This window comes from Dendrobates tinctorius, unplaced genomic scaffold (genome assembly GCF_039654945.1).
Source record: "Dendrobates tinctorius isolate UK_male_01 unplaced genomic scaffold, ASM3965494v1 ptg000229l, whole genome shotgun sequence".
Taxonomy (NCBI): Eukaryota; Metazoa; Chordata; class Amphibia; order Anura; family Dendrobatidae; genus Dendrobates; species Dendrobates tinctorius.
In genome coordinates this window covers 3803883-3831735 of record NW_027361896.1, presented here as the reverse complement: position 1 = coordinate 3831735, position 27853 = coordinate 3803883, and the positions used below count along the sequence as shown (strand labels likewise).

Here is a 27853-nt window from a genome sequence, read left to right as displayed (position 1 = left end):
CCGGGATTCCTCAGGGTCCAATTTTGTGGGTGGGGCCCCTCAGGGTCTGATTTTGTGGGTGTGGCCTCTCAGGGTCCGATTTTGTGGGTGTGGCCCCTCAGGGTCCGATTTTGTGGGTGGGTCCCCTCAGGGTCTGATTTTATCGGTGGGGCCCCTCAGGGTCCGATTTTGTGGGTGGGGCCCCTCAGGGTACGATTTTGTGGGTGGGGCCCCTCAGGGTACGATTTTGTGGGTGTGGCCTCTCAGGGTCCGATTTTGTGGGTGTGGCCCCTCAGGGTCCGATTTTGTGGGTGGGTCCCCTCAGGGTCCGATTTTATGGGTGGGGCCCCTCAGGGTCTGTTTTTGTGGGTGGGGCCCCTCAGGGTACTATTTTGTGGCCGGGGCCCCTCAGGGGCTGATTTTATGGCCAGGGCCCCTCAGGGTCTGATTTTGTAGGTGGGGCCCCTCAGGGTCCGATTTTGTGGTTGGGGCCCCTGAGGGTCCGATTTGGTGGGCGGGGGCCCCTCAGGGTCCGATTTTGTTGGTTGGGCCCCATAGGATCCGATTTTGAGGGTGGGGCCCCTCAGGGTCCGATTTTGTGGCCAGGGCCCCTTAAGGTTCCCATTTTGTCGTTGGGGCCCCTCAGGGTCTGATTTTGTGGCCGGGTCTACTCAGGGTCCGATTTTGAGGGCGGGGCCCCTCAGGGTCTGATTTTGTGGGCGGGGCCCCTCAGGGTCCGATTTGGTGGGCGGGGCCCTCAGTGTCCGATTTTGTGGCTGGGGCCCCTCAGGGTCCGATTTTGTTGGTTGGGCCCCTCAGGATCCGATTTTGAGGGTGGGGCCCCTCAGGGTCCGATTTTGTGGCCGGGGCCCCTCAGGGTCCGATTTTGTGGTTGGGGCCCCTCAGGGTCTGATTTTGTGGCCGGGTCTACTCAGGGTCCAATTTTGAGGGCGGGGCCCCTCAGGGTCTGATTTTGTGGGCGGGGCCCCTCAGGGTCCGATTTGGTGGGCGGGCCCCTCAGGGTCCGATTTTGTGGTTGGGGCCCCTCAGGGTCCGATTTTGTGATTGGGGCCCTCAGGGTCCGATTTTGTGGGTGGGGCCCCTCAGGGTCCGATTTCGTGGCCGGGGCCCCTCAGGGTCCGATTTCGTGGCCGGGGCCCCTCAGGGTCCGATTTTGTGGCCGGGGCCCCTCAGGGTCCGATTTTGTGGATGGGCCGCTCAGGGTCCGATTTTGTGGCCGGGGCCCTTCAGGTTCCGATTTTGTGGCCGGGGCCCCTCAGGGTCCGATTTTGTGGGTGGGGCCCCTCAGGGTCCGATTTTGTGGCCGGGGCCTTTCAGGGTCAGATTTTGTGGTTGGGGCCCCTCAGGGTCTGAATTTGTGGCCGGGTCTACTCAGGGTCCGATTTTGTGGGTGGGGCCCCTTAGGGTCCAATTTTGTGGGTGGGGCCCCTCTGGGTTCGATTTTGTGGCCGGGGTCTCTCAGGGTCCGATTTTGTGGCCGGGGCCCCTCAGGGTCCGATTTTGTGGTTGGGGCCCCTCAGGTTCCGATTTTGTGGTTGGGGCCCCTCAGAGTCCGGTTTTGTGGTTGGGGGCCCTCAGGGTCCGATTTTGTGGTTGGGGCCCCTCAGGGTCCGATTTTGTGGCCGGCGCCTCTCAGGGTCCGATTTCGTGGCTGGGGCCCCTCAGGGTCCGATTTTGTGGCCGGGACCCCTCAGGGTCCGATTTTGTGGTTGGGCCGCTCAGGGTCCGATTTTGTGGCCGGGGCCCCTCAGGTTCCGATTTTGTGGCCGGGGCCCCTCAGGGTCCGATTTTGTGGGTGGGGCCCCTCAGGGTCCAATTTTGTGGCTGGGGCCCCTCAGAGTCCGATTTGGTTGGCGGGGCCCCTCAGGGTCCGATTTGGTGGGCGGGGCCTCTCAGGGTCCGATTTTGAGGGCGGGGCCGCTCAGGGTCCCATTTTGTGGCCGAGGCCCCTCAGGGTCCGATTTTGTGGGTGGGGCCCTTCAGGGTCCAATTTTGTGGTTGGGGCCCCTCAGGGTCCGATTTTGTTGGTTGGGCCCCTCAGGATCCGATTTAGAGGGTGGGGCCCCTCAGGGTCCGATTTTGTGGCTGGGGCCCCTCAGGGTCCGATTTTGTGGTTGGGGCCCCTCAGGGTCTGATTTTGTGGCCGGGTCTACTCAGGGTCCGATTTTGAGGGCGGGGCCCCTTAGGGTCCTATTTTGTGGTTGGGGCCCTCAGGGTCCGATTTTGTGGGTGGGGCCCCTCATGGTCCGATTTTTGGGGCCGGGGCCCCTCAGGGTCCGATTTTCCGGGTGGAGCCCCTCAGGGTCCGATTTTTCGGGTGGGGCCCCTTAGGGTCCGATTTTGCGAGTGGGGCCCCTCAGGGTGCTATTTTGTGGCCGGGGCCCCTTAGGGTCCGATTTTGCGGGTGGGGCCCCTCAGGGTCCGATTTTGTGGCCGGGGCCCCTCAGGGACCGATTTTGAGGGTGGGGCCCCTCAGGGTCTAATTTGGTGGGCGGGGCCCCTCAGGGTCCGATTTTGTGGGTGGGGCCCCTCAGGGTCCGATTTTGTGGCTGGGGCCCCTCAGGGTCTGATTTTGTTGTTGGGGTCCCTCAGGGTCTGATTTTGTGGGTGGGGCCCCTCAGGGTCCGATTTTGTGACCGGGGCCCCTCAGGGTCCGATTTTGTGGTTGGGGCCCCTCAGGGTCCGATTTTTTGGCCGGGGTCTCTCAGGGTCTGATTTTTTGGCTGGGGCCCCTCAGGGTCTGGATTTGTGGCTGGGGCCCATCAGGGTCTGATTTTGTGGCTGGGGCCCCTCATGGTCTGATTTTGTGGCTGTGGCCCCTCAGGGTCTGATTTTGAGGGTGGGGCCCCTCAGGATCCAATTTTGTGACCGGGGACCCTCAGGGTCTAATTTTGTGGGTGGGGCCCCTCAGGGTCCGATTTTGTGGCTGGGGTCCCTCAGGGTCTGATTTTGTGGGTGAGGCCCCTCAGGGTCCGATTTTGTGGCCGTGGCCCCTTAGAGTCTGATTTTGTGACTGAGGTCCCTCTGGGTTCGATTTTGTGGCTGGGGCCCCTCATGGTCTGATTTTGTGGCTGTGGCCCCTCAGGGTCTGATTTTGAGGGTGGGGCCCCTCAGGGTCTAATTTGGTGGGAGGGGCCCCTCAGGGTCCGATTTTGTGGGTGGGGCCCCTCAGGGTCCATTTTTGTGGCTGGGGCCCCTCAGGGTCCGATTTTGTGGGTGGGGCCCTCAGCGACCGATTTTGAGTGTGGGGCCCCTCAGGGTCTAATTTGGTGGGCGGGGCCCCTCAGCGTCCGATTTTGTGGGTGGGGCCCCTCAGCGACCGATTTTGAGGGTGGGGCCCCTCAGGGTCTAATTTGGTGGGCGGGGCCCCTCAGGGTCCGATTTTGTGGGTGGGGTCCCTCATGGTCTGATTTTGTGGGTGGGGCCCCTCAGGTTCTGATTTTGTGGCTGGGGTCCCTCAGGGTCTGATTTTGAGGTTGGGGCCCCTCAGGGTCCGATTTTGTGGCCGGGGTCTCTCAGGGTCCGATTTTGTGGCCGGGTCCCCTCAGGATCTGGATTTGTGGGTGGGGCCCCTCAGGGTCCGATTTTGTGGGTGGGGCCCCTCAGAGTCCGATTTTTTGGCTGGGGCCCCTCAGGGTCTGATTTTGTGGCTGGGGCCCTCAGGGTCTGATTTTGAGGGTGGGGCCCCTCAGGATCTTATTTGGTGGGCGGGGCCCCTCAGGGTCAGATTTTGTGGCTTGGGCCCCTCAGGGTCCGATTTCGTGACTTGGGCCCCTTAGAGTCTGATTTTGTGACTGGGGCCCCTCTGGGTTCGATTTTGTGGCCGGGGTCTCTCAGGGTCCGATTTTGTGGGTGGGGCCCCTCAGGGTCTGGTTCTGTGGGTGGGGCCCCTCAGGGTCTGATTTTGTGGGTGGGGCCCCTCAGGGTCCGATTTTGTGACCGGGGCACCTCAGGGTCTGATTTTGTGGTTGGGGCCCCTGAGGGTCCTATTTTGTGACTGGGGCCCCTCTAGGTTCGATTTTGTGGCCGGTTGTCTCTCAGGGTCCGATTTTGTGGTTGGGGCCCCTCAGGGTCTGATTTTGTGGCCGGGCCCACTCAGGGTCCGATTTTGTGGGTGGGGCCCCTTAGGGTCTGATTTTGTGGGTGGAGCCCCCTGGGTCCATTTTGGTGGGTGGGGCCACTCTGGGTCCGATTTATTGGGCGGTGCCCCTCATGGTCCGATTTGGTGGGCGGGGCCCCTCATGGTCCGATTTGGTGGGCGGGGTCAATCTGGGTCCGATTTGGTGGGCGGGGCTCCTCGGGGTCCGATTTGGTGGGCGGGGTCAATCTGGGTCCGATTTTGTGGGCGGGGCTACTCAGGTTCCGATTTGGTGGGCGGGGACCCTCAGGGTCCGATTTGATGGGCGGGGCCCCTCTGGGTCCGATTTGGTGGGCGGGGCCTCTCTGGGTCCGATTTGATGGGCGGGGCCCTTCAGGGTCCGATTTGGTGGGCGGGGTCACTCTGGGTCCGATTTGGTGGGCGGGGCTTCTCAGGGTCTGATTTGGTGGGCGGGGCCCTTCAGGGTCCGATTTGGTGGGCGGGGCCACTCGGAGTCTGATTTGGTGGGCGGGGCCCCTCAGGATCCGATTTGGTGGGCTGTGCTACTCTGGGTGTGATTTTTTGAGCGGGGCCACACTGGGTCCGATTTGGAGGCCAGGGTGGCTCAGCCTCCGATTTGGAGGCCATGGTGGTTCAGCCTCCGATTTGGAGGCCGGGGTGGCTCAGCCTCCGATTTGGAGGACGGGGTCGCTCATCTTTCGATTTGGCGCGTCGGCCCTTTAAGACTCATTTCGGTGCACTGGCTCTTTAAGAATCACTGTGGCACGTCGGCCCTTTAAGAGCCAGGGTGGCTCACTGGGCTTCTAAATCCACTTTGTCGCACATTCTATCTCAGGGGCATGTGTCATGTGATGAAGCTAGATTTGCATTTGTGCTGTGGGTTTCGCTTTAAGAGCTGATATTATGTGGCAGAAGCTCTGTCCTTGGGATGTCATGTGACGTTCGTAGGCGTTGGCATAGTAACTGGGTCTGCCTGCGCATATCAATGAGCTCAACTGCCATTTCAATCGCCTCAGGGCACGTTTTGCCATTACCCATTGAAAAGCATTGGAGACAGTGCATTCCAATGACGGGAAAAAAAAATTTCAAACGCAAATTGCGCAAAAACTACAAATTCGATCGACACGAAAAATACTTAGCACACCACTCGTGGACGCTGGCTTCGAAACAACACCTCAACGGCGTCTGTGCGTGTAGCGGTTCGGGCTGTATTAATTGCGGAAATCAACTTAATAATAATAAGAAGAAGAAGAATAAGTTAGCAGCGTTCGGATTACAATATAGTGGTTTTTTCAAACCACTATAACTAGATGTGTATTTCCTGAAGGAAATACAGATAGTGGTTTGAAATGGTGCCCGGGCTGCCCCTTTAAGAGAGACTTGCCTGCTGCCCCTGCAAGACTTTCAACTCAGGATCCGTTTTAACTGTGGGTGCCTCTCAGGGGCCACTTTGACCTGCGGGGCCCCTCAGGGTCTGAGTTGGTGGGTGGGGCCACTGAGGATCCGATTCGGTGGCCTGGGCTCCTCAGGGCTTGAATTGGTGGAAGGGATCACTCAGGGTCCGATTTGGTGAGCGGGGCCCCTCAGGGTCTGATTTGGTGAGCGGGGCCCCTCAGGGTGCGATTTGGTGAGCGGGGCCCTTCAGCGTCCGATTTGGTGGGCGGGGCCCCTCAGGGTCAGATTTGGTGGGCAGGGCCCCTCAGGGTCTGATTTGGTGGGTGGGGCCCCTCAGGGTCCGATTTTGTGTCCGGGGCCCCTCAGGTTCCGATTTTGTGGTTGGGGCCACTCAGAATCTGATTTGGTGGGAGGGGCCCCTCGGTCCGATTTGGTGAGCGGGGCCCCTCAGAGTTCAATTTGGTGAGTAGGGCCCCTCAGGGTCCAATTTGGTGAGCGAGGCCCCTCAGTGTCCGATTTGGTTGGTGGGGCCCCTCAGGGTCCGATTTGGTGGGCGGGGCCACTCTGGGTCTGATTTGGTGGGCGGGGCCACTCTGGGTCTGATTTGGTGGGCTGGGCCACCCTGGGTCCGATTTGATGGGCGGGGCCACTCTGGGTCCGATTTGGTGGGCGGGGCCACTCTGGGTCCGATTTGGTGGGCAGGTCCCCTCAGGGTCTGATTTAGTGGGCGGGGCCCCTCAGGATCCGATTTGGTGGGCGGGGCCACTCTGGGTCCGATTTGGTGAGTGGGGCCACTCTGGGTCCAATTTGGAGGCCAGGGTGGCTCAGCCTCCGATTTGTAGGCCAGGGTGGATCAGCCTCCGATTTGGAGCCTGGGGTCACTCAGCTTTCGATTTGGCGCTCCGGCCCTTTAAGGCTCATTTTGGTGCGCCGGCCCTTTAAGAATCACTTAGGCGTGTCGGCCGTTTAAGAGCTGGTTTGGCGCACTGGGCTTCTAAATCCACTTTGGCATACATTCTCTCTCAGGGGCATGCGTCATGTGATGAAGCTAGATTTGCATTTGTGCTGTGGGTTTCGCTTTAAGAGCTGATATTATCTGCCAGAAACTGTGTCCTGGGGGCGTCATGTAAAGTTCGTAGGCGTTGGCATAGTAACTGGGTCTGCCTGCACATATCAATCAGCTTAACTTCCTTTTGAATCGCCTCAGGGCATGTTTTCTCTATGACAAAATTTCCAAATTGAAAAGCATTGAGACAATACTTTCCAATGACTGGAAAATAAATTTTCTAACGCAAATTGCACAAAAACTACAAATCCGATCGAAACGAACATTACTTAGCACACCTCTCGTGGACGCTGGCTTCGAAACGACACCTCAATGGAGTCTGTGCATGAAGCGGTTCGGCCCGCATTAAATGCGGAAATCAACTGAATAATAAGAATAAGTTAGCAACTTTCGGATTACAACATTAATACTAGATGTGTATTTCCTGAAGGAAGTACAGATAGTGGTTTGAAATGGTGCCCGGGCTGCCCCTTTAAGAGAGACTTGCCTGCTGCCCCTGCAAGACTTTCAAGTCAGGATACGATTTAACTGTGGGTGCCTCTCAGGGGCCACTTTGGCCTCAGGGTCTGATTTTGTGGGTGGGGCCCCTCAGGGCCCGATTTTGTGGGTGGGGCCCCTCAGGGTCCGATTTTGTGGATGGGGCCCCTCAGGGTCCGATTTTGTGGCCGGGGCCACTCAGGGTCCGATTTTGTGGCCGGGGCCTCTCAGGGTCCGATTTGGTGGCCGGGGCCCCTCAGGGTCCGATTTGGTGGCCGGGGACCCTCAGGGTCTGATTTGGTGGGTGGGGCCCCTCAAGGTCCGATTTTGTGGCTGGGGCCCCTCAGGGTCCGATTTTGTGGCTGGGGCCACTCAGGATCCGATTTTTGTGGCCAGAACTCCTCAGGGTCCAATTTTGTGGGTGGGGCCCCTCAGGGTCCGATTTTGTGGCTGGGGCCCCTCAGGGTCCGATTTGGTGGGCGGGGCCCCTCAGGGTCCGATTTTGTGGCCGGGGCCCCTCAGGGTCCGATTTAGTGTCAGGGGCCCCTCAGGGTCCGATTTTGTGGTTGGGTCCCCTCAGGGTCCGATTTTGTGGTTGGGGCCCCTCAGGGTCCGATTTTGTGGCCGGTGCCTCTCAGGGTCCGATTTGGTGGGCGGGGCCCCTCAGGGTCCAATTTGGTGGGCAGGGCCCCTCAGGGTCCAATTTGGTGGGTTGGGCCCCTCAGGGGCCGATTTTGTGGCCGGGGCCCCTCAGGGTCCGATTTAGTGTCAGGGGCCCCTCAGGGTCCGATTTTGTGGTTGGGTCCCCTCAGGGTCCGATTTTGTAGTTGGGGCCCCTCAGGGTCCGATTTTGTGGCCGCGGCCCCTCAGGGCCTGATTTTGTGGCCGCGGCCCCTCAGGGTCCGATTTTGTGGGCGGAGCCCCACTGGGTCCAATTTGGTGGGCGGGACCACTCTGGGTCCAATTTGGTGGGCGGGACCACTCTGGGTCCAATTTGGTGGGCGGGGCCTCTCAGGGTCCGATTTGGTGGGCGGGGCCCCACAGGGTCCGATTTGGTGGGCGGGGCCCCTCAGGGTCCGATTTTGTGGCTGGGGCCCCTCAGGGTCCGATTTTGTGGCCGGGGCCACTCAGGGTCCGATTTTGTGGCCGGGGCCACTCAGGGTCCGATTTTGTGGCCGGGGCCACTCAGGGTCCGATTTGGTGGCCGGGGCCCCTCAGGGTCCTATTTGGTGGCCGGGGACCCTCAGGGTCTGATTTGGTGGGTGGGGCCCCCTCAAGGTCCAATTTTGTGGCTGGGGCCCCTCAGGGTCCGATTTTGTGGCCGGGGCCACTCAGGATCCGATTTTTGTGGCCAGAACTCCTCAGGGTCCAATTTTGTGGGTGGGGCCCCTCAGGGTCCGATTTTGTGGCTGGGACCCCTCAGGGTCCGATTTGGTGGGCGGGGCCCCTCAGGGTCCAATTTGGTGGGCAGGGCCCCTCAGGGTCCAATTTGGTGGGTTGGGCCCCTCAGGGTCCGATTTTGTGGCCGGGGCCCCTCAGGGTCCGATTTAGTGTCAGGGGCCCCTCAGGGTCCGATTTTGTGGTTGGGTCCCCTCAGGGTCCGATTTTGTGGTTGGGGCCCCTCAGGGTCCGATTTTGTGGCCGCGGCCCTTCAGGGCCTGATTTTGTGGCCGCGGCCCCTCAGGGTCCGATTTTGTGGGCGGAGCCCCACTGGGTCCAATTTGGTGGGCGGGACCACTCTGGGTCCAATTTGGTGGGCGGGACCACTCTGTGTCCAATTTGGTGGGCGGGGCCTCTCAGGGTCCGATTTGGTGGGCGGGGCCCCACAGGGTCCGATTTGGTGGGCGGGGCCCCTCAGGGTCCTATTTGGTGGGCAGGGCCTCTCTGGGTCTGATTTGGTGGGTGGGGCCACTCTGGGTAAGATTTGGAGGCTGGGGTCGCTCAGCCTCCAATTTGGAGGCCGGGGTCGTTGAGCTTCCGATTTGGAGGCCGAGGTCAAAGAGCCTCAGATTTGGAGGCAGGGGTCGATGAGCTTCCGATTTGGAGGCCGGGGTCGATGAGCCTCCGATTTGGAGGCCGGGGTGGCTCAGCCTCCGATTTGGAGGCCGGGGTGGCTCAGCCTCCGATTTGGAGGCCGGGGTGGATCAGCCTCCGATTTGGAGGCCGGGGTGGCTCAGCCTCCGATTTGGAGGCCGAGGTGGCTCAGCCTCCGATTTGGAGGCCGGGGTGGCTCAGCCTCCGATTTGGAGGCCGGGGTGGCTCAGTCTCCGATTTGGTGTGTCGGCCCTTTAAGACTCATTTGGGTGCGCTGGCCCTTTAACAATCACTTTGGCGCGTTGGCCCTTTAAGAGCTAGTTTGGCTCACTGGGCTTCTTCTAAATCAAATTTGGCGGACATTCTCTCTCAGGGGCATGTGTCATGTGATGAAGCTAGATTTGCATTTGTGCTGTGAGTTTCGCTTTAAGAGCTGATATTATGTGGCAGAGGCTCTGTGCTGGGGTTCAAGTGAAGTTCGTAGGCGTTGGCATAGTAACTGGGTCTGCCTGCGCATATCAATGAGCTCAACTATCATTTCAATCGCCTCAGGGCACGTTTTGCCATTTCCTATTGAAGAGCATTGGAGACAGTGCATTCCAATGACGGGAAAAAAAATTTTCAAACGCAAATTGCGCAAAAACTACAAATCCGATCGACACGAAAAATACTTAGCACACCTCTCATGGACGCTGGCTTCGAAACGACACCTCAACGGAGTCTGTGCGTGTAGCGGTTCGGGCCGCATTAATTGCGGAAATCAACTTAATAATAATAATAAGAAGAAGAATAAGTTAGCAGCGTTCGGATTACAATATAGTGGTTTTTTCAAACCACTATAACTAGATATGTATTTCCTGAAGGAAGTACAGATAGTGGTTTGAAATGGTGCCCGGGCTGCCCCTTTAAGAGAGACTTGCCTGCTGCCCCTGCAAGACTTTCAAGTCAGGATCCGTTTTAACTGTGGGTGCCTCTCAGGGGCCACTTTGGCCTCAGGGTCTGATTTTGTGGGTGGGGCCCCTCAGGATCTGATTTGGTGGCCTGGGCTCCTCAGGGCTTGAATTGGTGGCCGGGATCCCTCAGGGTTTGATTTTGTGGGTGTGGTCCCTCAGGGTCTGATTTTGTGGGTGTGGCCCCTCAGGGTCCGATTTTGTGGGTGGGGCCCCTCAGTGTCCGATTTTTCGGGTGGGGCCCCTCAGGGTCTGATTTTGTGCCCCGAGCCCCTCATGGTCCGATTTTGTGACCGGGGCCCCTCAGGGTTCAATTTTGTGGCCGGGGCCCCTCAGGGTCCGATTTTGTGGCCTGGACCCCTCAGGGTCTGATTTTGTGGCTGGGGCCCCTCAGGGTCCGATTTGGTGGGCGTGGCCCCTCAGGGTTCGATTTGGTGGGTGGGGCCCCTCAGGGTCTGAATTGATGGGCAAGGCCCCTCTGGGTCTGATTTGGTGGGCAGGGCCCCTCTGGGTCTGATTTGGTGGGCAGGGCCACTCTGGGTCTGATTAGTGGGCAGGGACACTCTGGGTCTGATTTGGTGGGCGGGGCCGCTCTGAGACCGATTTTGTGGGCGGAGTCTCTCAGGGTCCGATTTAGTGGGCGGGGCCACTCTGGGTCTGAATTGGTGGGTGGGGCCCCTCAGGGTCCGATTTGGTGGGCGGGGCCCCTCAGGGTCCGATTTGGTGGGCTGTGCCACTCTGGGTCCGATTTGGAGGCCAGGGTGGCTCAGTCTCCGTTTTGTAGGCCAGGGTTGATCAGCCTCCGATTTGGAGCCTGGGGTCACTCAGCTTTCGATTTGGTGCGCCGGCACTTTAAGAATCACTTAGGCGCGTCAGCCCTTTAAGAGCCAGTTTGGCGCACTGGGCTTCTAAATCCACTTTGGCGCATTTTCTCTCTCAGGGGCATGCGTCATGTGATGAATCTAGATTTGCATTTGTGCTGTGGGTTTCGCTTTAAGAGCTGATATTATCTGCCAGAAACTCTGTCCTGGAGGGGTCATGAAAAGTTCATAGGCGTTGGCATAGTAACTGGCTGTGCCTGCGCATATCAATGAGCTTAACTGCTATTTGAATCGCCTCATGACTGCCCCATGTTTTCCCTATGGCAAAATTTTCCAATTGAAATGCATTGAGACAGTGCATTCCAATGACAGGAAAATGTTTTTTCAAACTCGAATTGCGCAAAAACTATAAATCTGATCGACATGAAAAATACTTAGCAACCTCTCGTGAACGCTGGCTTCGAAACAAAACCTCAACGGAGTCTGTGCGTGTAGCGGTTCAGGCCGCATTAATTGCGGAAATCAACTGAATAGTAATAATAATACTAGATGTGTATTTCCTGAAGGAAGTACAGATAGTGGTTTGAAATGGTGCCCGGGCTGCCCCTTTAAGAGAGACTTGCCTGCTGCCCCTGCAAGACTTACAACTCAGGATCCGTTTTAACTGTGGGTGCCTCTCAGGGGCCACTTTGGCCTCAGGGTCCGATTTGGTGGCTGGGGCCCCTCAGGGTTCGATTTGGTGGCTGGGGCCCCTCAGGGTCCGATTTGGTGGCTGGGGCCCCTCAGGGTCCGATTTGGTGGTTGGGGCCTCTCAGGGTCCGATTTTGCAGCCGGAACCCCTCAGGGTCCGATTTTGTGGGTGGGGCCCCTCAGGGTCCGATTATGGTTCGATTTTGTGGCTAGGGCCCCTCAGGGTCCGATTTTGTGGGTGGGGCCCCTCAGGGTCCGATTTGGTTTGTGGGGCCCCTCAGGGTCCGATTTTGTGGCCGGGGCCCCTCGGTCCGATTTGGTGGGCGGGGCCACTCTGGGTCCAATTTGGTGGGCGGGGCTCCTCAGGGTCCGAATTTTTGGTTGGGGCCCCTCAGGGCCCGATTTTGTGGGTGGGGCCCCTCAGGGTCCGATTTTTTGTTCGGGGTCCCTCAGGGTCCGATTTTGTGGTCGGGGCCCCTCAGGGTCCGATTTTGTGGTCGGGGCCCCTCGGGGTCCGATTTTGTGGTCGGGGCCCCTCAGGGTCCGATTTGGTGGTCGGGGCCCCTCAGGGTCCGATTTGGTGGGCGGGGCGGCTCAGCCTCCGATTTGGAGGCCGGGGCGGCTCAGCCTCCGATTTGGAGGCCGGGGCGGCTCAGCCTCCGATTTGGAGGCCGGGGCGGCTCAGCCTCCGATTTGGAGGCCGGGGCGGCTCAGCCTCCGATTTGGAGGCCGGGGCGGCTCAGCCTCCGATTTGGAGCCCGGGGCGGCTCAGCCTTTGGAGCCCGGGGTGGCTCATCATCCGATTTGGAGCCCGGGGTGGCTCATTGTCCGATTTGGAGCCCGGGGTGGCTCACCCACCTATTTGGAGCCTGGGATCACTCAGCTTTCGATTTGGCGTGTCGGCCCTTTAAGCCTCATTTCGGTGCGCCGGCACTTTAAAAATCACTTTGGCGCGTCAGCCCTTTAAGAGCTAGTTTGGCTCACTGGGCTTCTTCTAAATCCACTTTGGCAGACATTCTCTCTCAGGGACATGTGTCATGTGATGAAGCTAGATTTGCATTTGTGCTGTAGGTTTCGCTTTAAGAGCTGATATTATGTGGCAGAAGCTCTGTCTTGGGGGCGTCATGTGACGTTCGTAGGCGTTGGCATAGTAACTGGTTCTGCCTGCGCATATCAATGAGCTCAACTGCCATTTCAATCGCCTCAGGGCACCTTTTGCCATTTCCCATTGAAAAGCATTGGAGACAGTGCATTCCAATGACGGGAAAAAAAAATTTCAAATGCAAATTGCGCAAAAACTACAAATCCGATCGACACGAAAAATACTTAGCACACCTCTCGTTGACGTTGGCTTCGAAACGACACCTCAACGGAGTCTGTGCGTGTAGCGGTTCGGGCTGTATTAATTGCGGAAATCAACTGAATAATAATAATAAGAAGAAGAATAAGTTAGCAGCGTTCGGATTACAATATAGTGGTTTTTTCAAACCACTATAACTAGATGTGTATTTCCTGAAGGAAGTACAGATAGTGGTTTGAAATGGTGCCTGGGCTGCCCCTTTAAGAGAGACTTGGCTGCTGCCCCTGCAAGACTTTCAACTCAGGATCCGTTTTAAATGTGGGTGCCTCTCAGGGGCCACTTTGGCCTCAGGGTCTGATTTGGTGGGTGGGGCCCCTCAGGATCCGATTCGGTGGCCTGAGCTCCTCAGGATTTGAATTAGTGGCCGGGATTCCTCAGGGTCCAATTTTGTGGTTGGGGCCCCTCAGGGTCTGATTTTGTGGGTGTGGCCTCTCAGGGTCCGCTTTTGTGGGTGTGGCCCCTCAGGGTCCGATTTTGTGGGTGGGTCCCCTCAGGGTCCGATTTTATGGGTGGGGCCCCTCAGGGTCCGATTTTGTGGGTGGGGCCCCTCATGGTCTGATTTTGTGGGTGGGCCCCCTCAGGGTCTGATTTGGTGGGCGGGGCCCCTCAGGGTCCAATTTTGTGGGTGGGGCCCCTCTGGGTTCGATTTTGTGGCCGGGGTCTCTCAGGGTCCGATTTTGTGGGTGGGGCCCCTCATGGTCTGATTTTGTGGGTGGGCCCCCTCAGGGTCTGATTTGGTGGCCGGGGCCCCTCAGGGTCCAATTTTGTGGGTGGGGCCCCTCTGGGTTCGATTTTGTGGCCGGGGTCTCTCAGGGTCCGATTTTGTGGCCGAGGCCCCTCAGGGTCCGATTTTGTGGTTGGGGGTCATTAGGGTCCGATTTTGTGGCCGGGGCCCCTCAGGGTCTGATTTTGTGGTTGGGGCCCCTCAGGGTCCGATTTTGTGGCCGGCACCCCTCAGGGTCCGATTTCGTGGCCGGGGCCCCTCAGGGTCCGATTTTGTGGCTGGGGCCCCTCAGGGTCCGATTTTGTTGGTTGGGCCCCTCAGTATCCGATTTTGAGGGTGGGGCCCCTCAGGGTCCGATTTTGTGGCCGGGGCCCCTCAGGGTCCGATTTTGTGGTTGGGGCCCCTCAGGGTCTGATTTTGTGGCCGGGTCTACTCAGGGTCCGATTTTGAGGGCGGGGCCCCTTAGGGTCCTATTTTGTGATAGGGGCCCATCAGAGTCCGATATGGTGGGCGGGGCCCCTCAGGGTCCGATTTGGTGGGCGGGGCCTCTCAGGGTCCGATTTTGAGGGCGGGGCCCCTCAGGGTCCGATTTTGTGGGCGGGGCCCCTGAGGGTCCGATTTGGTGGGCGGGGCCCCTCTGGGTTCGATTTTGTGGGCGGGGTCTCTCAGGGTCTGATTTTGTGTCCGGGGCCCCTTAGGGTCCGATTTTGTGGTTGGGGGCCCTCAGGGTCCGATTTTGTGGGTGAGGCCCCTCAGAGTCCGATATGGTTGGCGGGGCCCCTCACGGTCCGATTTGGTGGGCGGGGCCTCTCAGGGTCCGATTTTGTGATTGGGGCCCCTCAGGGTCCGATTTTGTGGCCGGCGCCCCTCACGGTCCGATTTTGTGGCCGGCGCCCCTCAGGGTCCGATTTCATGGCCGGCGCCCCTCAGGGTCCAATTTCGTGGGTGGGGCCCCTCAGGGTCCGATTTTGTGGGTGGGGCCCATCAGGGTCCGATTTTGTGGGTGGGGCCCCTCGGTCCGATTTTGTGGCTGGGGCCCCTCATGGTCTGATTTTGTGGCTGTGGCCCCTCAGGGTCTGATTTTGAGGATGGGGCCCCTCAGGGTCTAATCTGGTGGGCGGGGCCCCTCAGGGTCCGATTTTGTGGGCGTGGCCTCTCTCGGTCCGATTTATTGGGCAGTGCCCCTCAGGGTCCGATTTGGTAGGCGGGGTCCCTCAGTGTCCGATTTGGTGGGCGGGGCCCCTCTGCTTCCGATTTGGTGGGCGGGGTCAATCTGGGTCCGATTTGGTGGGCGGGGCTCCTCAGGTTCCGATTTGGCGGGCGGGGCCCCTCAGGGTCTGATTTTGTGGCCGGGTCTACTCAGGGTCCGATTTTGAGGGCGGGGCCCCTTAGGGTCCTATTTTGTGATAGGGGCCCCTCAGAGTCCGATATGGTGGGCGGGGCCCCTCAGGGTCCGATTTGGTGGGCGGGGCCTCTCAGGGTCCGATTTTGAGGGCGGGGCCCCTCAGGGTCCGATTTTGTGGGCAGGGCCCCTGAGGGTCTGATTTGGTGGGCGGGGCCCCTCTTGGTTCGATTTTGTGGGTGGGGTCTCTCAGGGTCTGATTTTGTGTCCGGGGCCCCTTAGGGTCCGATTTTGTGGTTGGGGGCCCTCAGGGTCCGATTTTGTGGGTGGGGCCCCTCAGAGTCCGATATGGTTGGCGGGGCCCCCCAGGGTCCGATTTGGTGGGCGGGGCCTCTCAGGGTCCGATTTTGTGGTTGGGGCCCCTCAGGGTCCGATTTTGTGGCCGGCGCCCTTCGGTCCGATTTTGTGGCCGGCGCCCCTCAGTGTCCGATTTCGTGGCCGGCGCCCCTCAGGGTCCAATTTCGTGGGTGGGGCCCCTCAGGGTCCGATTTTGTGGGTGGGGCCCATCAGAGTCCGATTTTGTGGGTGGGGCCCCTCGGTCCGATTTTGTGGCTGGGGCCCCTCATGGTCTGATTTTGTGGCTGTGGCCCCTCAGGGTCTGATTTTGAGGGTGGGGCCCCTCAGGGTCTAATCTGGTGGGCGGGGCCCCTCAGGGTCCGATTTTGTGGGCGTGGCCTCTCGGTCCGATTTATTGGGCAGTGCCCCTCAGGGTCCGATTTGGTGGGCGGGGCCCCTCAGGGTCCGATTTGGCGGGCGGGGCCCCTCAGGGTCCGATTTGATGGGCGGGGCCCCTCAGGGTCTGATTTGGTGGGCGGGGCCACTTTGGGTCCAATTTGATGGGCGGGGCCCTGCAGGGTCCGATTTGGTGGGCGGGGTCACTCTGGGTCCGATTTGGTGGGCGGGGCTCCTCAGGGTCTGATTTGGTGGGCGGGGCTCCTCAGGGTCCGATTTGGTGGACAGGGCCCTTCAGGGTCCGATTTGGTGGGCGGGGCCACTCGGAGTCTGATTTGGTGGGTGGGGCCCCTCAGGATCCGATTTGGTGGGCTGTGCTACTCTGGGTCTGATTTTTTGAGCGGGGCCACACTGGGTCTGATTTGGAGGCCAGGGTGGCTCAGCCTCCGATTTGGAGGCCGGGGTGGTTCAGCCTACGATTTGGAGGCTGGGGTGGCTCAGCCTCCGATTTGGAGGCCGGGGTCACTCAGCTTTCGATTTGGCGCGCCGGCCCTTTAAGACTCATTTCGGTGCGCTGGCCCTTTAAGAATCACTGTGGCACGTCGGCCCTTTAAGAGCCAGGGTGGCTCACTGGGCTTCTAAATCCACTTTGTCGCTCATTCTATCTCAGGGCCATGTGTTATGTGATGAAGCTAGATTTGCATTTGTGCTGTGGGTTTCACTTTAAGAGCTGATATTATGTGGCAGAAGCTCTGTCCTTGGGATGTCATGTGATGTTCGTAGGCGTTGGCATAGTAACTGGGTCTGCCTGCGCATATCAATGAGCTCAACTGCCATTTCAATCGCCTCAGGGCACGTTTTGCCATTACCCATTGAAAAGCATTGGAGACAGTGCATTCCAATGACGGGAAAAAAAAATTTCAAATGCAAATTGCGCAAAAACTACAAATCCGATCGACACGAAAAATACTTAGCACACCTCTCGTGGACGCTGGCTTCGAAACAACACCTCAACGGAGTCTGTGCGTGTAGCGGTTCGGGCTGTATTAATTGCGGAAATCAACTTAATAATAATAATAACTAGATGTGTATTTCCTGAAGGAAGTACAGATAGTGGTTTGAAATGGTGCCCCTTTAAGAGAGACTTGCCTGCTGCCCCTGCAAGACTTTCAACTCAGGATACGATTTAACTGTGGGTGCCTCTCAGGGGCCACTTTGGCCTCAGGGTCTGATTTTGTGGGTGGGGCCCCTTAGGGCCTGATTTTGTGGGTGGGGCCCCTCAGGGTCCGATTTTGTGGGTGGGGCCCCTCAGGGTCCGATTTTGTGGCCGGGGCCACTCAGGGTCCGATTTGGTGGCCGGGGCCCCTCAGGGTCCGATTTGGTGGCCGGGGCCCCTCAGGGTCTGATTTGGTGGGTGGGGCCCCTCAAGGTCCGATTTTGTGGCTGGGGCCCCTCAGGGTCCGATTTTGCGGCCGGGGCCACTCAGGATCCGATTTTTGTGGCCGAAACCCCTCAGGGTCCAATTTTGTGGGTGGGGCCCCTCAGGGTCCGATTTTGTGGCCGGGGCCCGTCAGGGTCCGATTTTGTGTCAGGGGCCCCTCAGGGTCCGATTTTGTGGTTGGGTCCCCTCAGGGTCCGATTTTGTGGTTGGGGCCCCTCAGGGTCCGATTTTGCGGCCGGGGCCACTCAGGATCCGATTTTTGTGGCCGAAACCCCTCAGGGTCCAATTTTGTGGGTGGGGCCCCTCAGGGTCCGATTTTGTGGCCGGGGCCCGTCAGGGTCCGATTTTGTGTCAGGGGCCCCTCAGGGTCCGATTTTGTGGTTGGGTCCCCTCAGGGTCCGATTTTGTGGTTGGGGCCCCTCAGGGTCCGATTTTGTGGCCGTGGCCCCTCAGGGTCTGATTTTGTGGCCGCGGCCCCTCTGGGTTCGATTTTGTGGCAGGGGCCCCTCTGGGTCCGATTTTGTGGGTGGGGCCCCTCTGGGTCCAATTTGGTGGGCGGGACCACTCTGGGTCCAATTTGGTGGGCGGGGCCTCTCAGGGTCCGATTTTGTGGTTGGGTCCCCTCAGGGTCCGATTTTGTGGTTGGGGCCCCTCAGGGTCCGATTTTGTGGCCGGGGCCTATCAGTGTCCAATTTTGTGACTGGGGCCCATCAGGGTCCGATTTTGTGGCCGCGGCCCCTCAGGGTCTGATTTTGTGGCAGGGGCCCCTCTGGGTCTGATTTTGTGGGCGGAGCCCCACTGGGTCCAATTTGGTGGGCGGGACCACTCTGGGTCCAATTTGGTGGGCGGGACCACTCTGGGTCCAATTTGGTGGGCGGGGCCTCTCAGGGTCCGATTTGGTGGGCGGGGCCCCACAGGGTCCGATTTGGTGGGCGGGGCCCCTCAGGGTCCGATTTGGTGGGCAGGGCCTCTCTGGGTCTGATTTGGTGGGTGGGGCCACTCTGGGTAAGATTTGGTGGCTGGTGTCGCTCAGCCTCTAATTTGGAGGCCGGGGTCGTTGAGTTTCCGATTTGGAGGCCGAGGTCAAAGAGCCTCCGATTTGGAGGCAGGGGTCGATGAGCTTCCGATTTGGAGGCCGGGGTCGATGAGCCTCCGATTTGGAGGCCGGGGTGGCTCAGCCTCCGATTTGGAGGCCGGGGTGGCTCAGCCTCCGATTTGGAGGCCGGGGTGGCTCAGCCTCCGATTTGGAGGCCGGGGTGGCTCAGCCTCCGATTTGGAGGCCGGAGTGGCTCAGCCTCCGATTTGGAGGCCGGGATGGCTCAGCCTCCGATTTGGAGGCCGGGGTCGCTCAGCCTCCGATTTGGAGGCCGGGGTCGCTCAGCCTCCGATTTGGAGGCCGGGGTGGCTCAGCCTCCGATTTGGAGGCCGGGGTGGCTCAGCCTCCGATTTGGAGGCCGGGATGGCTCAGCCTCCGATTTGGAGGCCGGGGTCGCTCAGCCTCCGATTTGGAGGCCGGGGTCGCTCAGCCTCCGATTTGGAGGCCGGGGTGGCTCAGCCTCCGATTTGGAGGCCGGGGTGGCTCAGCCTCCGATTTGGAGGCCGGGGTGGATTAGCCTCCGATTTGGAGGCCGGGGTGGATCAGCCTTCGATTTGGAGGCCGGGTTGGCTCAGCCTCCGATTTGGAGGCCGGGGTCGCTCAGCCTCCGATTTGGAGGCCGGGGTGGCTCAGCCTCCGATTTGGAGGCCGGGGTGGCTCAGCCTCCGATTTGGAGGCCGGGGTGGCTCAGCCTCCGATTTGGAGGCCGGGGTGGTTCAGCCTCCGATTTGGAGGCCGGGGTGGCTCAGCCTCCGATTTGGAGGCCGGGGTGGCTCAGCCTCCGATTTGGAGGCCGGGGTGGCTCAGCCTCCGATTTGGAGGCCGGGGTGGCTCAGCCTCCGATTTGGAGGCCGGGGTGGCTCAGCCTCCGATTTGGAGGCCGGGGTCGATCAGCCTCCGAATTGGAGGCCGGGGTGGATCAGCCTCCGATTTGGAGGCCGGGGTGGCTCAGCGTCCGATTTGGAGGCCGGGGTGGCTCAGCCTCCGATTTGGAGGCCGGGGTGGCTCAGTCTCCGATTTGGTGTGTCGGCCCTTTAAGACTCATTTGGGTGCGCTGGCCCTTTAACAATCACTTTGGCGCGTTGGCCCTTTAAGAGCTAGTTTGGCTCACTGGGCTTCTTTTAAATCCACTTTTACGCACACATTCTCTCTCAGGGGCGTGTGTCATGTGATGAAGCTAGATTTGCATTTGTGCTGTGGGTTTCACTTTAAGAGCTGATATTATGTGGCAGAATCTCTGTTCTGGAGATGTCATGTGACGTTCGTAGGCGTTGGCATAGTAACTGGGTCTGCCTGCGCATATCAATGAGCTCAACTGTCATTTCAATCGCCTCAGGGCACGTTTTGCCATTTCCTATTGAAAAGCATTGGAGACAGTTCATTCCAATGACGGGAAAAATAAATTTCAAACGCAAATTGCGCAAAAACTACAAATCCGATCGACACGAAAAATACTTAGCACACCTCTCGTGGACGCTGGCTTCGAAACGACACCTCAACGGAGTCTGTGCGTGTAGCGGTTCGGGCCGCATTAATTGCGGAAATCAACTTAATAATAATAAGAAGAATAAGTTAGCATCGTTCGGATTACAATATAGTGGTTTTTTTCAAACCACTATAATAACTAGATGTGTATTTCCTGAAGGAAGTACAGATAGTGGTTTGAAATGGTGCCCGGGCTGCCCCTTTAAGAGAGACTTGCCTGCTGACCCTGCAAGACTTTCAACTCAGGATCTGTTTTAACTGTGGGTGCCTCTCAGGGGCCACTTTGGCCTCATGGCCCAATTTTGTGGGTGGGGCCTCTCATGGCCCAATTTTGTGGGTGGGGCCCCTCAGGGTCCGATTTTGTGGCCGGGGCCCCTCAGAGTCCGATTTGGTGAGTGGGGCCCCTCAGGGTCTGATTTGGTTGCCGGGGCCCTTCAGGGTCCGATTTGGTGGCCGGGGCCCCTCAGGGTTCGATTTGGTGTTTGGGGCCCCTCAGGGTCTGATTTTGTGGCCGGGTCCCCTCAGGGTCCGATTTTGTGGCCGGGGCCCCTCAGGGTCCGATTTGGTGAGCGGGGCCCCTGAGGGCCGGTTTGGTTGGCGGAGCCCCTCAGGGTGCGATTTGGTGGGCGGGTCCCCTCAGGGTCTGATTTGGTGGGCGGTGTCCATTCTGGGTCTGATTTGGTGGGCGGGGCCCCTCAGGGTCCGATTTGGTGGGTGGGGCCCCTCAGGGTCTGATTTTCTGGCCGGGGCCCCTCAGTGTCCGATTTTGTGGCCGGGGCCCCTCAGGGTCCGATTTTGTGGCCGGTGCCCCTCAGGGTCCGATTTTGTGGCCGGTGCCCCTCAGGGTTTGATTTTGTGGGTGGGGCCCCTCAGGGTCCGATTTGGTGAGCTGGGCCACTCTAGGTTCGATTTTGTGGTTGGGGCCCCTCAGGGTCCGATTTTGTGGGTGGGGCCTTTCAGAATCTGATTTGGTGGGCGGGGCCGCTCAGGGTCCGATTTGGTGAGCGGAGCCCCTCAGAGTTCAATTTGGTAAGCAGGGCCCCTCAGGGTCTGATTTGGTGAGCGGGGCCCCTCAGGGTCCGATTTGGTGACCGGGGCCCCTCAGGGTCTGATTTGGTTGGCGGGATCTCTCAGAGTCCCATTGGTGGGCGGGGTCCCTCAGGGTCCGAATTGGTGGGTTGGGCCTCTCAGGGTCTGATTTGGTGAGCAGGGCCCATCAGGGTCCGATTTGGCGGGCAAGGCAAATCTGGGTCTGATTTGGTGGGCGGGGCCCCTCAGGGTCAGATTTTGTGGGTGTGGCCCCTCAGCATCTGATTTTGTGGGTGGGGCCCCTCAGGGTCCGATTTTGTGAGTGGGGCCCCTCAGGGTCTGATTTTGTGGCCGGATCCCCTCAGGGTCCGATTTTGTGGGTGGGGCCCATCAGGGTCCAATTTTGTGGGTCGGGCCACTCTGGGTCTGATTTGGTGGGCGGGGCCACTCTGGGTCCAATTTGGTGGGCGGGTCCCCTCAGGGTCCGGTTTGGTGGTCAGGGTCTCTCTGGGTCCGATTTGGTGGGTGGGGCCACTCTGGGTAAGATTTGGAGGCTGGGGTCGCTCAGCCTCCGATTTGGAGGCCGGGGTCGATGAGCTTCCGATTTGGAGGCCGGGGTCGATGAGCTTCCGATTTGGAGGCCGAGGTCAAAGAGCCTCCGATTTGGAGGCCGGGGTCGTTGAGCCTCCGATTTGGAGGCCGGGGTCGTTGAGCCTCCGATTTGGAGGCCGGGGTCGTTGAGCCTCCGATTTGGAGGCTGGGGTCGTTGAGCCTCCGATTTGGAGGCCGGGGTCGTTGAGCCTCCGATTTGGAGGCCGGGGTCGTTGAGCCTCCGATTTGGACCCCGAGGTCGATCAGCTTCCGATTTGGAGGCCGGGATCGCTCAGCCTCCGATTTGGAGGCCGGGGTGGCTCAGCCTCCGATTTGGAGGACGGTTGGGCTCAGCCTCCGATTTGGTGGCTGGAGTGACTCAGCCTCCGATTTGGAGGCCGGGGTGGCTCAGCCTCCGATTTGGAGGCCGGGGTGGCTCAGCCTCCGATTTGGAGGCCGGGGTGGCTCAGCCTCCGATTTGGAGGCCGGGGTGGCTCAGCCTCCGATTTGGAGGCCGGGGTCGATCAGCCTCCAATTTGGAGGCCGGGGTGGCTCATCCTCCGATTTGGAGGCCGGGGAGTCGATCAGCCTCCCATTTGGAGGCCGGGGAGTCGATCAGCCTCCCATTTGGAGGCCGGGGAGTCGATCAGCCTCCCATTTGGAGCCTATGGTCACTCAGCTTTCGATTTGGCGTGTCGGCCCTTTAACAATCACTTTGGCGCGTCGGCCCTTTAGGAGCTAGTTTGGCTCACTGGGCTTCTTCTAAATCCACTTTGGCAGACATTCTCTATCAGGGGCATGTGTAATGTGATGAAGCTAGATTTGCATTAGTGCTGTGGGTTTCGCTTTAAGAGCTGATATTATGTGGCAGAAGCTCTGTCCTTGGGGCGTCATGTGACGTTCGTAGGCGTTGGCATAGTAACTGGGTGTGCCTGCGCATATCAATGAGCTTAACTGCCATTTGAATCGCCTCAGGGCACGTTTTGCCATTTCCCATTGAAAAGCATTGGAGACCGTCCGATATTTCCCGAATTTCCCACACAGCAATGGCATAAAGTGAGACTAGGGACTTTTTTTTTTTAAGTGGCGGAGGAATACAGTGCGGAAGGATACCTACCTTCCGTCATTGGATTCCTGCAGCCCGTAGAGAACGGCAGCATCATCTGATGCTGCAATTCTCTACCCAAGATCGTCGTGGGACACACTCGTGGACTGCTTCGGATCGTGGGTGAGTATTTTTGTGGTTTGTTATGTTAATATTTATTCCGTAGACGACAATGGCTTCGGGGAACAATGTGACAAGTATTGGTAAGTATGTTACTCTATGTTATATGTACTGTATGTCTATGTATGTATTGTATGAATGTATTGTATGTATGTAGTATATATGTGGTATGTATGTAGCATGTAGTATGTATGTAGTATGTATGTAGCATGCATGTAGCATGTAGTATGTATGTAGCATGCATGTAGTATATATGTAGTATGTATGTAGCATGCATGTAGTATATATGTAGTATGTATGTAGCATGTAGTATGTATGTAGTATGTAGTATGTATGTAGTATGTATGTGGTATGTATGTAGCATGTAGTATGTATGTAGCATGCATGTAGTATATATGTAGTATGTAGTATGTATGTAGTATGTATGTGGTATGTATGTAGCATGTAGTATGTATGTAGCATGCATGTAGTATATATGTAGTATGTATGTAGTATGTATGTAGTATGTATGTAGCATGTAGTATGTATGTAGTATGTATGTAGTATATATGTAGTATGTATGTAGCATGCATGTAGTATGTATGTAGCATGTATGTAGTATGTATGTAGTATATATGTAGTATGTATGTAGCATGTAGTATGTATGTAGCATGCATGTAGCATGTATGTAGTATTTTTTTTTTTTTTTTAACATTTAACACATTAGCCGGATGATGGGACTACTACTGTCCCATCATTGGCTAATGTGTCAATCACTGTCATGGTAGCAGGCATCGCCAGATGGGACTTGTAGTCCCATCGGACGATGCTTGCACAGACCCCCGGACATCAGCACAGCCCCCCGGCAGGCCGGCACAGCCCCCCGGCAGGCCGGTACAGACCCCCACAGGGTGCACAGACCACCGGCAGGCCGGCACAGCCCCCCGGCAGGCCGGTACAGACCCCGGGCAGTCCACACAGCCCCCCGGCAGGCCGGCACAGCCCCCCGGCAGGCCGGCAGAGACCCCCGGAAGGCCCGAAATGACGGCGCATCATGATGCGCACACACCGCGCATCATGATGACGTCAGGCCGTCAATCAACTGAACTTCCGATTCCGATGCCGAATTCCGATATTGAAAAAATATCGGAAGTCGGTATCGGAATTCCGATACAGCAAGTATCGGCCGATACCCGATACTTGCGGTATCGGAATGCTCAACACTGGTTAGCAGCGTTCGGATTACATGATAGTGCTTTCTTCAAAGCACTATAGCAAGTTAGCAGCATTCGGATTACATGAATTCCGATTCCGCTATTTTTTTCACATCGGAAATCTCTACTAACCATAAGCATAACCCTAAACCCTAACCCTACTAATCCTAACCCCTAACCGTAACCCTACTAACGATAAGCATAACCCTAACCGTAAACCCTGACTGTACTAACCCTAACCCTTACCCTAAACCTACTAACCCTAACCCCTAATCCTTAACCTAACCCTAGCTAACCCTAACCCTACTAACCCTAACCCCTCACCCTTAACCTAACCCTAACTAACCTTAACCCCTAACCCTACTAACCCTAACCCTACTAACCCTTAACCTAACCCTAACTAACACTAACCCTAATATCCCTAAACCCTAACCCTTATGCTAACCCTACTAACCCTAACCCCTAACACTAACCCTAACCATATCCCTACCTAACCCTATCCCCTAACCCTAACCCTACTAACTATAAACATAACCCTAACTGTAAACCCTGACTCTACTAACCCTACTAACCCCTAACCCTTACCCTAACCCTACTAACCCTAACCATAACCCTAACTAACCCTAACCCTGCTAACTATAAGCATAACCCTAACCGTAAACCCTAACCCTACTAACCCTAACCCTGCAAACCCTAACCCCTAACCCTTAACCTAGCCCTAACTAACCCTAACCCTACTAACCCTAACCCCTAACCCTTAACCTAACCCTAACTAACCCTAACCCCTAATCCTAACCCTACTAACCCTAACACTTAACCTAACCCTAACCCCTAACCCTACTAACCCTAAAGCCTAACCCTTACCCTAGCCATATCCCTAACCCTTACCCTAACCCTACTAACCCTAACCATAACCCTAACTAACCCTAACCCCTAACCCTACTAACTATTAGCATAATCCTAACCATAAATCCTGACTCTAGTAACCCTAACTAACCCTAACCCCTAACCCCTTAACCTACTAACCCTAACCATAACTAACCCTAACCCCTAACACTACTAACTATAAGCATAACTCTAACCTTAAACCCTTACTCACCTAACCCTACCTAACCCTAACCCCTAACCCTTACCCTAACTCTACTAACCCTAACCCGCAGCAGAATCCGCAGCGTGTGCACTCACCCTTACTCTACTAACCATAAACCCTAACCCTACCCCAACTAATCCTAACCCAAAGAAAAAACACAGCTGTTAAGAAGATGGCGACCAGTTTTCCTGCTATAGCTTTCGCTCTGTGCATTTTTCTTGCAAATTTTTTTTGCTCCTCTGCCTCTGCCAACTCCTTCCCCATTATCCTGAGGTGGTTCCCCTCCATTTTGTCCATTATATAGCACTGTAGTGGTCATTTTGTAATTCCGATTTTTTTTCTCCCATTGACTTGCATTGATATCAGAAATCGGAAATTCCGATAGCCGATATTTTTTCAATATTGGAAATCGGAATTCCGATATGATATCGGGCAATATCGCTCATCCCTAGTTAGCAGCGTTCGGATTACAAGATAGTGCCTTTTTCAAAGCACTATAATAAGTTAGCAGCGTTCGTATTACAGGATAGTGCTTTTTTCAAAGCACTATAATAAGTTAGCAGCGTTCGTATTACAGGATAGTGCTTTTTTCAAAGCACTATAATAAGTTAGCAGCGTTCGTATTACAGGATAGTGCTTTTTTCAAAGCACTATAATAAGTTAGCAGCGTTCGGATTACAAGCTAGTGCTTTTTTTCAAAGCACTATAGGAAGTTAGCAGCGTTCGGATTACAAGATAGTGCTTTTTTTCAAAGCACTATGGTAAGTTAGCAGCGTTCGGATTACATGATAGTGCTTTTTTCAAAGCACTATAATAAGTTGGCAGCGTTCGGATTGCATGATAGTGCTTTTTTCAAAGCACTATAATAAGTTAGCAGCGTTCAGATTACATGATAGTGCTTTCTTCAAAGCACTATAATATTAATAAGGAGAATAAGTTAGCAGCGTTCGGATTACATGATAGTGCTTTCTTCGGATTAAAAATATGTTGCTTGAACCTAGAGGTTCAAGCACCATAATGAGAGATGTGAGGGGGAAAATGAGAGGCGTGATGGGAAAATGAGAGAAGTGAGGTGCTGCTGCAGTACACACTGCAAGAGGACAGAGGCTCACAACTAACCACAGTTAGTTAATATGCCCGGGCAACGCCAGGCTCTTCAGCTAGTAATAGAATAAAAAAATTATCTTCTTCTATTTGACTTTGAACATACTTCATACACTTGCAGCACCTGGAATATCCCACATGTTTTTCTGATTGTAGCAGTTCACATGCCTGCTTATATGTATATATATGAAAAATCAGGAAGAATGTTTAGTCACTCTTTAACCCTGCACTGTAAATTTACAATAGCTTGGGATTGAAGCACAGGACCAAGCACACAAAATTACGAACTTGGTTTTTATGAGGTCAAAACTAATAATTTATACTGCAGCAATTGACTTACTCTATTTATACCTAAACTGTGTATTGCTAATGAGTTGATATTATATATTCTTATAAAAGATGTTCACGTTAATGTTTCCCAACGTTGCTTGTTTTTTTGTGTTGAATAACTTTGGAAATATTAGTAGTTTTATGCCGTCTTTAAATTTTGCATTTACTTAATGTTACATTATTTTTTAGGGTTCTAGTATTGAGAACAAGCAAGACTGGATTAAACATATACGAGAAGTAATACAAGACAGAACAATTCATTTGAGAGGTGCTCTGAAAGAACCTATTCATATACCTAAAACAGTATCCACAAAACAAAAATCTGCTAGACGGTAAGTGGTGATTTACTTCTACATTCATCAGTTTGAGTTGATGGAAGATTTCTTCTAACATGCCAATTGAAGAGTTTATAAAACTGGCTGTGAGAAATAATATCCTGGAACTTGGTATAAAAATGTTATAGGAAAATAGAATAAAAATTAAACTATCCAAAGTTATGTGCATGTTGTTGGTTGCTACATGTTCGGCTTGTGACAATCTGTCTGTGGAAAAAGTCTGTTCCAGAAAACTTTCTTCTATAAGCTGTGATAGTCATAAAAAAACAAAATTTATCTTACTCTCTGACACGCATCGGTGTATATATTGTTTGTCACCACTACTAACATCACGTTGACAGCATCACAGCCAATCACAGGTGAGTGAGTGCTGTGACAGAGAGCCAGATCTTGACCTGAGAAGGGTAACCATGTTTCCTTTTATGACTATCACAACTTATAGAAGAAAGTTTTCTGAACTGGGACAACCCCTTTGATTACCATGCAGTTACCGTGGGTTAATGAATCTACTTTCCCAGCCGGGCAGAACTGCAGTGAGTTCAGCACCTTGAGAAAAAGCCAGAGAGTTCACCACAGTTCAGCTCAGGTGTGTTCACCGCAGATCACCATGAGAAAATTCTTGTGGTGATCTTCAGTCAACTAACTGAGCTGAATGTATTTATTTACAGTGAAGGCTGTTGAACACTCCCATCAGCTGGTGCCTGATCTCGCTGTTATTAGCAACAGCAGGTGTAGGCTGATGGGAGCTCCCCCTCCCTCATCTGGGACCCTCACTAAATAATAAACCAAAGGGGGCTTGTTCAGGACAAAAAATATGCTGAAAAACACGGCTTATACTCAAGTATATATGGCATGTTTAAAGTCAGGAAAGCTTTCATTGTAAAATTCCATTTTTTTAAAAAAAATTCCTCATTTTATACAGTTTTATTTTGACTTTTCTCTGAAATACCATAAGATTATAGGAAATGTGAAAAAATTATTATAGGTAGTGTGGTAGATATTGCAGGGGGTTACGCATGCTTTGCAATGTCATATACAGTGTTATAGCACCTTTACTATTGTTTCTTTTAAGATGTAACAGAGGAGAAGAAACAGGTGAAGGGAGTCTGGAATCTGGCTTACATTCCAGTACAAGTGCCAAAATGTACGTATTAAAAAGTTTAAAAAAACATAAACTGTTTTAAGCTGTCTATAAGAACTCTAGGTATATTTATCTAAACAGTTTTAACCCCTTCACCCCGAAG

At 55.6% G+C, this 27853-nt stretch overlaps 1 protein-coding gene across 1 annotated transcript in view; it reads left to right on the top strand.

Moving 5' to 3' along the window:
• The window catches only part of TRIO (trio Rho guanine nucleotide exchange factor), a 2342529-nt gene that overhangs the window by 1494135 nt on the left and 820541 nt on the right, over positions 1 to 27853 (top strand). Inside the window, 2 exon segments of the mRNA XM_073555735.1 lie at positions 26464 to 26606; positions 27682 to 27753. Of these exon segments, the coding sequence (XP_073411836.1) occupies positions 26464 to 26606; positions 27682 to 27753 (215 nt within the window).